The sequence below is a fragment of the Passer domesticus genome, chromosome 1, assembly GCF_036417665.1.
Source record: "Passer domesticus isolate bPasDom1 chromosome 1, bPasDom1.hap1, whole genome shotgun sequence".
Lineage (NCBI taxonomy): Eukaryota > Metazoa > Chordata > Aves > Passeriformes > Passeridae > Passer > Passer domesticus.
Window position 1 is genome coordinate 138,080,622 of NC_087474.1, and position 13,649 is coordinate 138,094,270.

Below are 13,649 nucleotides of genomic sequence, written 5' to 3' on the forward strand. Positions count from 1 at the left end.
TACAGAATCTGAGAAGTATGAAAGCTAAATCTTAGGGCATCAATACAAAGGTATGAGTTGCAGACCAACATTTCTCATCCAGATTTTCTTTTGGGACATTTCACATCTGGAAACACTGACTGCACCATCAGAACAGTGTGTGGCTGGAGCATGGAAAGGCTGGGGGTGGTGAGGAAGAGTTGAAGCTCCCTTTCTCTTCCATGTCTGCCTCTGTTCATGCACACCTACAAGCACCTACACAGGTTCTCATCCTTCTCATACTAACTTAGGGTGGGATGTGCAGATGCTGTTTCCTCTTCTGCCCTCTCTGATGCTGGCAATACCTACTGGTGCACACTGTGTAGAAGTTTGAGGTTTATGACTTTGTCTATCATGCTTCAAAAAGCAATTTCTTACTTCTGTTCTCCAACTCTACAGGACTTTTAGCTCTCTCTTTGGTTTGGTTTGGAGTATTTTCTGGTGTTTTGTTTTGTTTGTTTGGTTTGGGGTTTTTTTGTTTGTTTGTTTTGATTTTGGTTTGTTTGTTTCTTTAAATTTAAGAGCCTGCCACAAAGGGCTTACAGGGTGCACACTGCTTGGCTTGGAATAGTGAGACCCAGTGGGAGATGTCCATGTTCCTGCACACACTCACACTGCAGATACACCCCACGTGCTGTCTAATTGAAAGCAACTGTGGAATAAGTCATTCCATTATCTACAGAGGGTAATTTTGTTTGGCAACAGTAGGAACTCAAAAAAAAACATGGCAAGAAAAAAACTCTTCCCCTCCAATGTGTCTGCAGTGCTCTGAAGGGTTAAAGGGATGCCTCAAGACATCAGAGAGGGTGAACACTCACTGGAGTGAGTAAAACAGTCACAAGGCTGTTCAGTATTTTCCTGCCTTTGGAGGTGAGATGGAAATCTCATTCCCTGCCCCCTTTCAGGTGGGATAACAACTGTTTACTACTGCAAGTGAATTCCTAGGAGATGGATCTTAACCCTGACTGAGGAGGCTGTAGCATAGTGCGGTTCCTTCAGTGCAGTGTCTTATGGTAGAATATGATCAGTGTTGAACTCTTATGATTCAGTGGAAGCAAACTGCATTTTAAAAAGACATGTCAGGTCTTGACATTCCTGTAAATGCTGCACATGGAAGGAATATGTGGTTTGAGTCCCTTCTACTTTCTTAAGAAATTTCCATGGGATGCCTGCTGGGAAGGGAAACATTTCAATCCATGTAATTGTAAAAGCTGACAAGTAATTAATGTATGTTGCTGGCTGTGATTTCAAAACAAGACGTAGGTTAGGTTTGGGGTGGGTTGGGGTTTTTTTGGGGTTTTTTTGGTTTTTTTTGGGTTTTTGGTTGGTTTTTTTTTTTGTTTGTTTGTTTGTTTGGTTTTTTTTTTGTTGCTGTTGCTGGTGGGGTTTTTTTTTTGGCATGTTTGTTTGGTTTTGGTTTTTTGTTTTATTTTGGGGTTGTTGTTGTTGTTGTTTTTTAACAGAGCCAGAAATGTCCCACTGCTTCCTGGCAACTCTTGACCTTTTTATAACATAAGTCTCACTCCAGAAACAGAAACTTGACTTGATCGGTATTGAGGTCACATTATATGTTGGTTTTTTTGTTTTTTTTTTTTTCTGGGGTGAGGGGGGTGTTTCCTCCTGATATCAGACTGATTAAAACCATCTGTGGATGCCATTTGTGTGCCTCCCGATTCAGGTACAGACAGAAGAAGTTTGCTTCACTTGACCCATGAAACCACTTTAATGGCCAGGGCTCACTGGATGAAAGAGCAAGCTCTGGGATGAAGGTTATTACTTTACCATGTCTGCAAATATCTTTGGAAAAACCTTGCTGTGGAAAAAAAAAAAAGTTAACATACATAATGATCCAGAGTCTATAAATTAGTCTTCAGAATGTCTGACAAAGTCATTCATTATGAGAAGCCTACGACAAGCTTTAAACTGAAGAGGTAAATGTAAAGCTTATGTTACAAGTATTCTTGTAAGTTACACAAGCTATTTAAACCTCTGAGAAAACCTCTATCATAACAAATATGAGAGAAAAGCAGTGGGAGACCTTAAAAATAGAACACTCAACTCTTTATTCTTAAGATTAGCATCTTGAATCCTTTTATACAGACTATGATTTAGTATTTCTGAGTTTTCATTACATTTCAACAGCAGGAAGGCATTTAAAAATCTGGGTTTAGACCCAGATCAAAGCTGCACCATGCCAGACACAGCCCTGCATGCTCCTGGTGCTGCCTCACGCTCCAGGAGTGCCCAGCAGTGTTTGATTTTCATTTACTGGCAGCAGCTGGCTCACCTGGGGCTGCCTTTACACACCTGCTTTGCACATGGGAAGCCCAAAATTCCCACATGCCGTGTTTGCAGAGGCACTTTGTGCTCTCCTCCCCAGCGAGCAGAGGCTTCAGGGCTGTTTTGGGGCAGGCACTGGGGGTTCCTTGCTGCAGCAGTCAGACCTTGGCTGCTGCAGTACTGCAGCTTGAGCACTGAGGTTGGTTTGCTGGTGGAAATTGCCCAAAATTTAAGAAAATATAGGGCAGAAAGTTTAAGAAAAGCCTTTAAAAACCTGACCTGAGGAAACAGGCTGATGGAAAGGACTTGGAATTCTGCTCCTGTCATGAATGTGTCTGATGGAATGCCCTAAAAGCAGTGTTGATGACAACAAAGTGAGGAGCCATTGGTTCCTGTGGGTGGCTGAGCAAACCCTGTGTGTGGCACAGACCCTGACCTGTGAGAGAAGCAGCCAAGGGCCGTGCCTGTGGAAGAGGATCTGTTTAGAAATCTGGCATATAAGGAGAACTGGAAGGGAATCCAGCAGCTTTACCTTTTCATTTCTTAGGGCACAGCAGAGCAGCAGCAGCTGCTGCTCCAAGCCCCCTCTGGGTGCTGCTGGGTCTGAGCTGCTTCCCACAGCTGCAAAGGGGTAAAGCTAATATTGCTACAATGCTTTTTGGCATCTTTTTGTACATACCAAACACATTTGCTGTCCTAAAATGATTGTATTTTGCTGGTGACATTAAGTGTTTGGAAAGAAGCTAATGGACTCTTAAGTGTGGTCATAGGAGCAGCTCTTACTGCATGAAGCCTCAGCAAGCAACTTTTTATTTTAAAAATGTTTGAAAAACCTTCAGGGAGAAGAGACTTAATTATGTTAAAGGACAAGTGATAAATGCCTGTAGTTTTTCCACAGGAAAACTGAACATCAAAGCAAAGTGACTCCTAACCACCGAAGGACTCAGACTCTGCTACAGCCTCTCAGGAAAAAAAAAATTGTCCCACACAAACTACTTTAACCTTAATAAGTGCCACTTCAGTGAGGAAGAGCAAATGCTGTGCTGGGTAGGATGACAAGACATGATTGTAGTGTGTCTTACTGCACTTTCCTTCTTTAAAAGCCATAAAAAATCCCCCAAATGCCCTCTGTGCTGTTGACTCCTCAGCTACTCTGACTACATTGGTGTGATCTGACTTCCTCATCAACTGATGTGCCTGCAAATAATTATTTTTTGTATAGTATTTAATAACATTTTTGCTGAGGACTAGTCAGCTGTTAACATGGCACACTAATAAAAACTTATGTGTAATTCTGCTATATAGAAGCTTTTGAGATCCTGTAAATTATTGTTCCTCCTGCCTTCTCTGTGGTGCTGCGTTTCTAATTCCCCTGGTTGTGTGGTAGGGAGCAGCTCTTGGCAGATGCAGTAGATTTAAGGGTTGAGGCAGAAATGCTGCTCCTATAATCGCAGGTCTGAGAGTGCTTCAGACAACAGACAACACAAAAGTAAAACAGATTTTAAAAACTAGAGGAGAACGCCACAGGCAAAATGATGTGATAGCAGTAAAAATATGATGGATTCGGAAATCCTGTTCCTATAACTGCCTGAAGCTTTTCCTGTGGTGTACAGTTGTCTGCCTGAGGAAATGTTCTTTGCTGCCTAACAATTGCTGAGGTTCTCAGAGACCCCATGTGGCAGAGGTACCCACTGTAGCTGTGCATTCACACAGGAGGTGAGAGATTGGCTGAAGATGTTTCTTTGCTGTCCATGAGTGCAGTGGCACCTGCAGCTGCCTCTTAGCTCCATGGTCCCACTGGGTGAGTCCAGAGGCAGGACTGAGAAAAGCAAAACTTTGCCTCCTAAAATATGTGAGGGTGTGTATACACAGAAAATGAGTCCCAGTGCTGGTGAATATTAAGAAATATGTAATAGATATAATGCAAAATGATCTCTGCAGGCAGATTTTTCAAGCTTGGTGGTTGTGGTTAACTGAGGAGAGAAAACTGAAATTAGCAAAGCTTTAGCTGAGGCAGTTGGCACTGTCACATTGCCCAGGTACACTGTGGCTGGGGGCTCTTTGTCCCAAGCTGCTGCAGTGGTTTGTGGACTTCCAAAGGAATAAAGAGGCCTGTTTGCATAGCTGATGGTGAGGCTGTTACTGTGCCTGCAGGACACAGTACTCACTGCTTGGTCCAACACGAGTCCATTCAGTGCCCTAGTGTGTTGCAAAGGAATATGATACTCCTGGGCATTGTACCCAAACCTTAGGAGTATTTGTGAGACACCAAATCTGTTAATTAATGAAAGCATCACACTCAGGAATCTCTCATTAATGTTTGAGGTGGAGCTGACCCATCACGTTCATGACAGCAGACTAGCTGGACTAAAGGTGCTCCCATGCAACTTTTCTTAAGGGAGTTGGAGAAATTAATCAAAGTAAGCCTTCATTTTGAAGGGGAGATCTGTGTTGTGAAGGCTGTCCCTGCTGTAAGAGCTTCGTCTGCACTTCTCCCAGTGGGGGTGACAGCCATGCTGTAGATGGGGCAGAGGCATGAGTATCGTAGGTGTTGCTGACTGGATTAGTCCTCAAGACCAAGTTAAAGCTGCTTTCTCTTCTCCTTTACCTCATACCTTTATTGGGGGTGCTCATCTTCTGGCCAGCTGCTGATGTTCAAGCTTGTAGGAATAATTTACCCTCAGATTCAAAAGCCCTTGGGCAGGACAGAGTGGCACAGTGGACAGCATGACTGTGTAAATATCACTAATGATATCATTAAAATGCAGAAAAAAGGCATTTCTGAAAGTGATTATGAACTCTGGTTAAAGATCAAGTACTGCCACAAGAAATTTGGTTTAAGTTTAAATATGCCCAAGTAGATTGTATCTATGGTTCTGAAGATGCCAGGGGGGTTTCAGCGTTTAACCATTTCTCAGGTGTGGATTTCCTGGCTATGGTTCCATAGTGAGCCAAAGCTGCTGATGTCCTGCCCTGCCCTGAGGGCTGGTGGTGTGTCCTGGCAGCACAAAGAGGGGATTCTAGCCACCCCACCTTGGTGTCCTATTTCAGGCTGGGTACTGCAGACACTTCTTCGCTTATCACACTCTCTTTTCAATTCAAATTATTCTTTTTGCCTGAGGGGATAGAAACAAAACATAAACTATCATTTTTAATGCACATTTTTAGTTTTTAATTTTCCAGCATTAGTTCCCTCAAACCCACATCAGCCAGCACAGCTCTAATCCTAATCTTAGGAAAAGGCATTCTCTTCTCTTGTGTTTCTTCTTAGGGTGAGGGAGGAAACTAAATGATCAAAGGAGTGAAATTGATACAGGCTTGCAAGAGTAGCCACTTACATTTTCAAAACCCTTTCCAGTTCTTTCTTTGCTTTCATATTATTGTCCAAGGAAGGTGTGGGTGTGTGTGCTCTGATCTGCTGAAGAGTGTTAAGCCCTCCAAGACACTAATTTAGCATCTCTTCATTCCCCTCACTCTTGCACTTGCTACATCCTAACATTTTTACTTAACATGCCCTTAACTGATTGACATCCCTTTTGTTTACATCCCTTTTTGAGATGTAAACAGGAGGTAAAGCTGAATCCTTGGGGATACACCAATACCTCCAGGAAAATCAGCACTCCTTAATATTCTCCTCCAGACTGATCTTGCCAAGACTCTTTCCAGTGTGTGGTGCAGAGGCCAGACTATCCTCTTGATAGTCTGGTTTCCTCATTTCCTTCCTTGCAGTGGATAATTCATATTGATAAAATTGAGTGAACTGCAGCATCACTGGGTGGTGCTGCATTTTGATTTAATAGGATGCTGTGGTTGTGTCAGGAACAAAATAAACCACTATTGATTTCAGAGGCTTGATCTGTTAATGCCTTTGCAGCTATGACAGCTGAAAACCCAAAGCATTCCTGGGGAAAAACTCTACTTTGTCAAGGTTGGTTTTGTTTCACTGACTTGTTTCAAGCCAGTGTGATAATTTTACACAGTATCTGATTGCCATGTGTTTGTAACACCTTAAAATCCTTGAATTTCTCACACCTGGTGTGTGTGCAAAGGGGAGTGACCAGAACAGAAATGTCCCTACTCATAGTGCTGCTTCTGAGCAGCTCTTTCTGGATGATAGGGGAAATTAGTGCTGTTTGACTGACCTCCTTTAGTCTCCAGACCATGTTCAATGCTGCTTTTTAGGGTTTTGGATTTGAATTGGTAAAATCTGCTCTTTGTAACTACCTTTACTTCCATTTATGCCTTGCTAGAATTAGAGCTCTGATCTATATAGATATAACCTGGACTTTTTTTTCAGCATGCTTGCAGGTTGCTTCAATTTAAATTTTGTTTACTTGCATGGAGAAAACAGTTTCAAGTCTGAAAATCTGAAATAAATGCTGAGGGCCTGAAGGAGTGAGCCAGGTCTCAGCTGCAGGAAGATATTCCACCCCATAGCTGAAGTTTATTAACCCTGCTGCTGTACTACAGCCCTCCAGGTCTGGCTTCATCCCATGTTTTTCCTTTCATGCATGGTACTGGATGTTTCTAGACTGCCATTCACTCCTTTTCTCCCTTCTTACCCTTAAGCAAACAGCAAAGATAAAACATGAAGCCCAAAGAATGTTTGTGTTAGAAGTTCCTTGAAGCTGCAGGGGAATGAGTGACATGTGGACATATATGCCTCAAAAATCAATGAGATGCACAAGCTGAAGGGCAGGGAGATTAAAGTGTGATGGAAAGGATTTAACAGTCTTGCTGGTTCCATGCCCCTGCCTAGAGGCAACTTTTGTCAACAAAGTGATTGCCAGCAGATATTTGTCTAGTCAGGTCTTAAAGATGTCAGTGGTGGAGGCTGTCTCACTTCTCTGGCCACTATCAAGGGCTCCATTGTCCTTACAATTAAAACCTGCTGAGGGATTCCAGCCCAACATCTAAGGCCAGTCTTTTCCTTTGGAATGAGAGTTAGTTATTTTTTGGTTTGCAGGTTACGGAACAGCTGACTGACTTCATACTTCAGTCCTTAAGTCTCTTACATCACTGTTTGCATGCCTCTTGCAGTCTCCTGAAAATCTCCAGGTCTTTTAACCTCTCTTGGAGGGCATTATTTCTGGTTATTCTCTTGGCTTTTCTCTGGACATTTACCAGCTGGTCCATGTCTTTCTTGAAATCCAGCCCCTAGAACTTCATTTCACTGGATTGCCCAGGGAGGTTTTGGAGTCTCCCTCCTTGGAGACATTCAGAAGCCTTGAGGACATTTTTCTGAGCAGCCAGCTCTAGGTAGCCCAGCTTGAGCTGAGTGGTTGGACCAGATGATCCCCAGAGGTCCTGCCACCCTCACCCGTCCCATGAGTCTGTGATCTGAGGCTTTGCTGAGTGTCACAATTTTACCAAGGTTCAGTGAGGGCTGAGCACGAGCCAGTGTGTGCCCAGGTGGCCAAGAAGGCCAATGCCATCCTGGCCTGTGTCAGCAACAGCATGGCCAGCAGGAGCAGGGCAGGGATCCTCACGCTGCACTCAGCAATGGTGAAGCCACACTTCCAGTCCTGTGTCCAGTTCTGGGCCCCTCAGCACAAGGACATTGAGGGGCTGGAGTGTGTCCAGAGAAGGGCAACAGAGCTGGGAAGGGTCTGGAACACAAGTCCTGTGAGGAATGGCTGAGGAGCTGGGGTGTTTAGCCTGGAGAAAAGGAGCCTCAGGGTGATTTTATTGCTCTCTGCAAGTGCCTGAAAGGAGGCTGTAGCCAGGAGGGGCTCGGTCTTCTCTCCCAAGTAACAAGTGATAGCACGAGAGAAAATGGCCCCAAGCTGTGCCAGGGGAGGGTTAGATTCGATATTAGGGAAAAAAATTCCTCCAGAAAGGGCTGCCAAGCATTAGAACAGGCTGTCCAGGGAAGTGGTTGAGTCACCATCCCTGGAGGTATTTGAAAGACATGTGGATGTTTTATGGTTTCATGGAATTGTAGAATTCTTGAAGTTTGAAAAGACCCTTAAGATGATCAAGTCTGACTGCCAACCTAACATGAGCACCATGTGCACCATTAAATCATGTCCTCAAGTGCCATGTCCACATGGCTTTTCAACATTGCCAGGGATGGTGAATCCCATGTTTAGTTGTAAAGTTAACAGTACCAGGTTAGTGGCTGGACTTGATGATCTTAGAGTCTTTTCCAACCTCAAATCTTCTATGTTTCTATTTAAATACACCTTTCATAGAGAGGGAAGGTGAAGTGTTTGTAAAAGTCCTGAAAATTATGGCTAATTTGAACGACACTAATGTTTTCCCCATCATGCTGTCCTGAACTCAGTGAAATTTGTTCCCTTGTCTGTCTTTTTTAAAACATAAATCTCTGGTTTACTGTTGACTTTGGGGATTTTACAATATCTACAGCAGGATTAGGACCTCATTATTGATTGGTACTTAACAATTGGATCACCTACACAGAGCAATATTAGGAATAATCTGTATAATTATAATTTCTTGAATCATTCTCCAGGTTTCACTAAATGGGAAAAATACTTGGCTAGATATTCAATCTCTGCAGAAATTAGAACTGCCTGATTTAGACCACTAAGTGAACAAAAATATCTTTAAATGCTCATGCCTACAAGTTTTCATCACTTTACTATCAAAATAACACAGTCTGTAACTGACTGAATTAGAACATCTATTTGTCAATTCTCCTTCTTGGCCATAGATAAAATAGCAACTGCTCCAGCTGCTCTTATGAGCTATTAACTCCTGCTGTGGGTTGTGCCTTGTCCTACACAGCAATACAGAGGAAAAAAAAAGTGAACCAATGTTCTCCTGTATGTAGTGCTGGTGCATGAGAAAACCAGAAACCATGTAATCTAAGAAAACTAAGGAAACCATGTCTTAAATGATTTTAAATACTTTAAAACCCCACAAAACTTCAGTTAAGTTTTTTCCTTCCTGGGAATGATTATCTCTGGGAAATTTGCCCAGTGTGTATTTTTACTGTGGGGTAAGGCTGCTTGTAGGTACAGGTCTGGTGTGTCAGGAAATATCTATCTGTGGGTAGTCTTTTATTTAGTATCACACTTCTGAGACACACACCTAAAATTGTGTGGAATTTTTTGCTTACTTCTTGCTTTTGGTGCTGGTTTTGTCCACGTGCTCCTGTCTGCTTCCATCTTGTGTGAAATGGCCTTCTTGAAGGCAGAGATGAAGGGTTTCCTGTATGAGACACACACACCTGGGTGGGTGTTTCATTTTGTAGTGGTGGAGCCCTTAACAGACCTGCAGCCTCAGTGCAGTTTGTTGAAGTACGTGATCATATTTTAACAGGCAGAAAACATGCATTTCTCCTATGTATCTTTCTACCTACCCCCTTTCTACATGTAGTTTCTCTTTTTATTCAACTTTATTCTTTAATTTGAAGTCGAATCTTAAGGCTGCTTTTAGAACACAAATGTGTGGCTGCGTTTCCCTTCACAGAGAGAACTGTGAACAACTTCCCAAGGATATTTTCTGGGAATCGCAGTGAGGAACCTCAGAGAAAGAAAAAACAATTATTATCTTAATTGCTGAGCCTGTGTTTGTGCACAAGTGAAATACATTGTAGAAGATTGTTTACCTAAAAAAATTAGTAATTAAATTCTAGTATAAGTGCTTTAATTCATTAACCAATTGAATCCATGTGTGTGTGTCAGGACTGTCAGCTGACAGTCATGAGATTTTGTAAAGCTGAGTGCTTGTACAATTTCAGTTTAAATGTAGTGTAATATAATATAGAATAACATAGTATAATAAAGTAATTAATTAGCCTTCTGATATAAATGGAGTTCTCCTCATCATTTCTCCCTGCCATGGGGGTCGCTTTGAATCCTATACAAATGTGCTTAGGAAAATTTCTTCAAGAAGCCCATATATGCCTTTAGCATCTGTTAGTTGCTGTGGATTAAAAAGGCTTGAATAAAGGTCTCCCTAGAGGTACAAAATACTGTGATTAAATCTCTACATGTCCTTTGCAGTGGAAGCTTCCTTCTAAGTTTGTTTACAGATGCTAATGGGTAAGATCTTAACATTCCTGACTAAAGCTGGTGACCAAGCTGTCTAGAAGTCCGTGTGTCTCTTGCAGATGATGACTGGTACCTCTGCCACGTGACTCTCCTTGCCCCAGAAGAGGAGCTGCTGTCCTGGGCCATGTACCCGTACCCGTACCTGGCGCGCGTCGACCCCGACGCGCGCAAAGGCGCTCTCATCTACCAGCTGGTGGCACGTGGCAGCGGCCCTGGGAACACCACCGCTGGCATAACTTACACACTCATTGCAGGTAGGGCCAGGCTGAAACAGTAAACGTGAGATTCTGTTCAGTTCCAGATGTTTCTTACCAAGTTTCCAACTTCATGGGTAGATTTTTCCCTTGGGGAATCCTTAATGATACAGCAAGTAGCAGCTGGAAATGCTGTAAGTAAAAGTTATGTGGATGGGAGTCTTTCTTGCTGCCATTTTCTTTGCTTATTTTGAAATTGATGGCAGCTTTGCTTTTAGCTTAATGCTCCATTTCTTACTCCTTCTTGTCTCTTTTACACTGCTGGTCAGCAAAACAGTGTGAGTGAAAGATGAGGTGGACAACTGGAAAGGTAAAAAGTAGTGATGCAAGGACAGAGGTGGATGAGTTGAGGATGGCTTACGTTGAAATGGTGAAGTGGAAGTGTTCTTGGTGTGGGGCATGTCTCAGACCAGCTCTGTGCATGTGTTGATAGGTGGTGAAGAGCGATTCCGAGTGGATAAGGACACTGGCATGATCATGACCACTGGCCTGCCTTTGACGTGGAACAAGGAGTATGTGGTTACTGTGGAAGCCTCTGATGGGCACGGCAACAAAAGCCCCTACGCCTCCGTTTCCATCCTGGCCGGCTCTCGACCTCCACAGTTCACCAACATGTCCTACAGCGTGTTTGTCCCTGAAAACACTCCAGCAGGAGAAAAGTGAGTTGTACTTGGTTAGGTGACTCCCTGCACTCTGAGGGGAGCTTCACAGAGCACAATAGGGTGAAACTTTTGTGGTTTTGCTTCTTAGGGCCATGCATATGCATTTGTGTATCACACTTTAAAAATAATGTTGTGTTTTCTAAAAGAAATTATACCTCTTTTGATGCTTCTCCAGTCTGACATGAGTCTCCATGTGTCACATATAGTCTGGGACACTGGAATTATTTTAATGCTTTTGGGGTTTTAGTGCATTGCATCATGAATTAGAACAGCCAAACTACTGGCTATGCATCTCCTGGTGATTTAAACAAATGCTTGGAAAACAGTCTTTTAATTAACCAGATCTGGAGTTGTTTGTGTCCTGTTTGACATGTATTTAAATTTCTAGAAAGGCAAGTCACTGCCAGACTCTTGAGATAACAGCAGCAGTGTGAAGTACAAATAGATAAAGCTCAGTCTCCAAGGGGCTCTGCTGTTGCATGAAGAGTGGCTAAGCCAAGCCACAGTGGGGAGATGCTCTGGGTTTATTGTCACTGTTCAGCTGCTTGAGAGCAGAATGGGCTTTAAGACCTCTAAGGAGCAGGTGGAACAGTGCCATAAAGCCTCTGAGGAGCAGGAAACCTCAAAATAAACTGATGACCTAGGAAAAATTGCTGGAAATGTGCCACTAATCCTTAAGAAAGACTGAATGAGAAGGAGGAGGGAAATTTCTCTACTTCCCAGGAGCTTTCAGTGAGATGAGCTAAAAGTGTATTATGCTGGTGAAAGACTGGTGTGAGAGGTAGAGCTTCAAAACATAAGTCACAGTAGGGAGGCAAACATTCCTTTGATGTCCTGCCAAGGTGGACAGCAGCATCTGGAAAGCCCTATGCTCCATGGGTTTCCCATCCATGTCTAAACCCATTTCTTTTCTAAATATACAACTACAAAGAAACTCAGAAGTATAGTAAGTAACTTATTTCTGAATAACTGAGAAACTGGGGGTAAACCAGTAACTGCTGTCAAGTATTTAAAAAGCTACAATAGAGAAGAAAAAATGTTTTAGTGTTAGTGGGGGTTGAAATGGGTTCTTATTTCAGCATTGCTATATCAGTGAATACATTTGGTGAGAGAAGGTAGATGAGCTCCCTGTAGCAAAAGAGGTTTCCAGTCTGAATACAAAACTGAGCCAAGCATGGACAGAGAGTGAGCAAGACACCTTTCCTCATCCTGTCCTCTTCTTCTAGGTGCTGAGGGGACAGCTTTTGTTGTTATTGTTTTGAAGCAAAGGTTTGTTCTCTCATTCTTTGCAGAGTAGCAGTTGTTGAGGCTGTTTCTTTCCAGAGCCAGCCTCTTTCCTACACTCTGCTGACAAACCCCTCGGGGCTCTTCCGGGTGAGGCAAGAGAGTGGAGAGCTCAGCCTGACCCACCCCGTGGACTACGAGAGCGAGCACCACCTCTACCACCTCCTTCTGAAAGCCATGGAGGTTGAGAGCACTCTCAGCAGTGTGACTGAGGTACACCAATCTCTTCATGTCCTATCCATGGTCTGCAATCCCTTGGTCAGGAAGCAGTTACAGAGGGATAGCCCAGGACACCCGTGAGGATGCTGGGCAGGGAGGAGCCTTGTAGTACAGGCAGAAATCTGGGCTCTGACTGGGTTCACATCTAGGCTCTGCAAGTACCTCTTGTTACTAGTTTTTGGCTTGGAGTCCCATCTTGGGAGTGGAGGAGAAAATACTTCTCTGTGTTACAGGAGTAGTGTGAGAAGAATAGCATCAGAGGTGTAAGGATGGGACAGCAGCAAAAGCACTGGCTGCCACTGCAGTGTACAGAAGGAGGTGCTCTTTCAGCAGTGTAGAAGCTAAAATCTGAAATAAATGGGCAGGAGATCTTTCTCCTTTTTAATGCCTTTATTAAGAAGAATCAGCTCAGGTGGGGAGAAACTGACGGGTCGTGCCCACGCCGCCGCTGCTCCCAGGTGTGGCACGGAGAAGGAGGATGATGCAGCTTTGTCCGCTGGTCTGCAGGCAGAGCTGGGGATTCTGTCCTCACGGGAGAGTAGCAGATTCCTGGTTTTTTGTCTAACACCCTGGGGCGTCTCTTTAATCAACATCTTTTGAGGTTAGGGTGAGAAGCAAAAAGGATCTAAGCAGGTACTGGACTAGGCTCCCATCCTTAGACGTCACTTAGGTCACTTGTTGGCTCGTAATTTTAGGGGTTTTCCTGGGAAAACTGTAAAAATTCGGGGCGCAATGCATTTCTCATCTGCATACTGGCTCTGATGTCACTCCTATTCTCTTCACCTGGAGGGTCTGTCCTGGTGTCCCTCCCTGGCAAGCGGCCAGCATCAGGGGGACAATGGTTAATCACCAGCCATTAAGAGGTAATTGAAGAACTCCTCTTTAGCAGTGAAACTAACTTACAGCAACTG

The 13,649-nt window shown here is 43.5% G+C and overlaps 1 protein-coding gene across 5 annotated transcripts in view; it reads left to right on the top strand.

Annotated features, from left to right (window-relative positions):
• Positions 1-13,649, top strand: part of LOC135282303 (neural-cadherin-like) — a 56,084-nt gene that overhangs the window by 3,702 nt on the left and 38,733 nt on the right. For all 5 annotated transcript variants that reach the window (XR_010348554.1, XM_064391940.1, XM_064391947.1 and 2 more), the window contains exons 2-4: positions 10,379-10,573; positions 11,007-11,232; positions 12,528-12,732. Coding sequence is in view for 4 of the 5 variants with exons in the window: in XM_064391940.1 (XP_064248010.1) it covers positions 10,379-10,573; positions 11,007-11,232; positions 12,528-12,732 (626 nt within the window). In the remaining variant the exon portion in view is untranslated. The remainder of the gene's footprint in view (positions 1-10,378; positions 10,574-11,006; positions 11,233-12,527; positions 12,733-13,649) is intronic.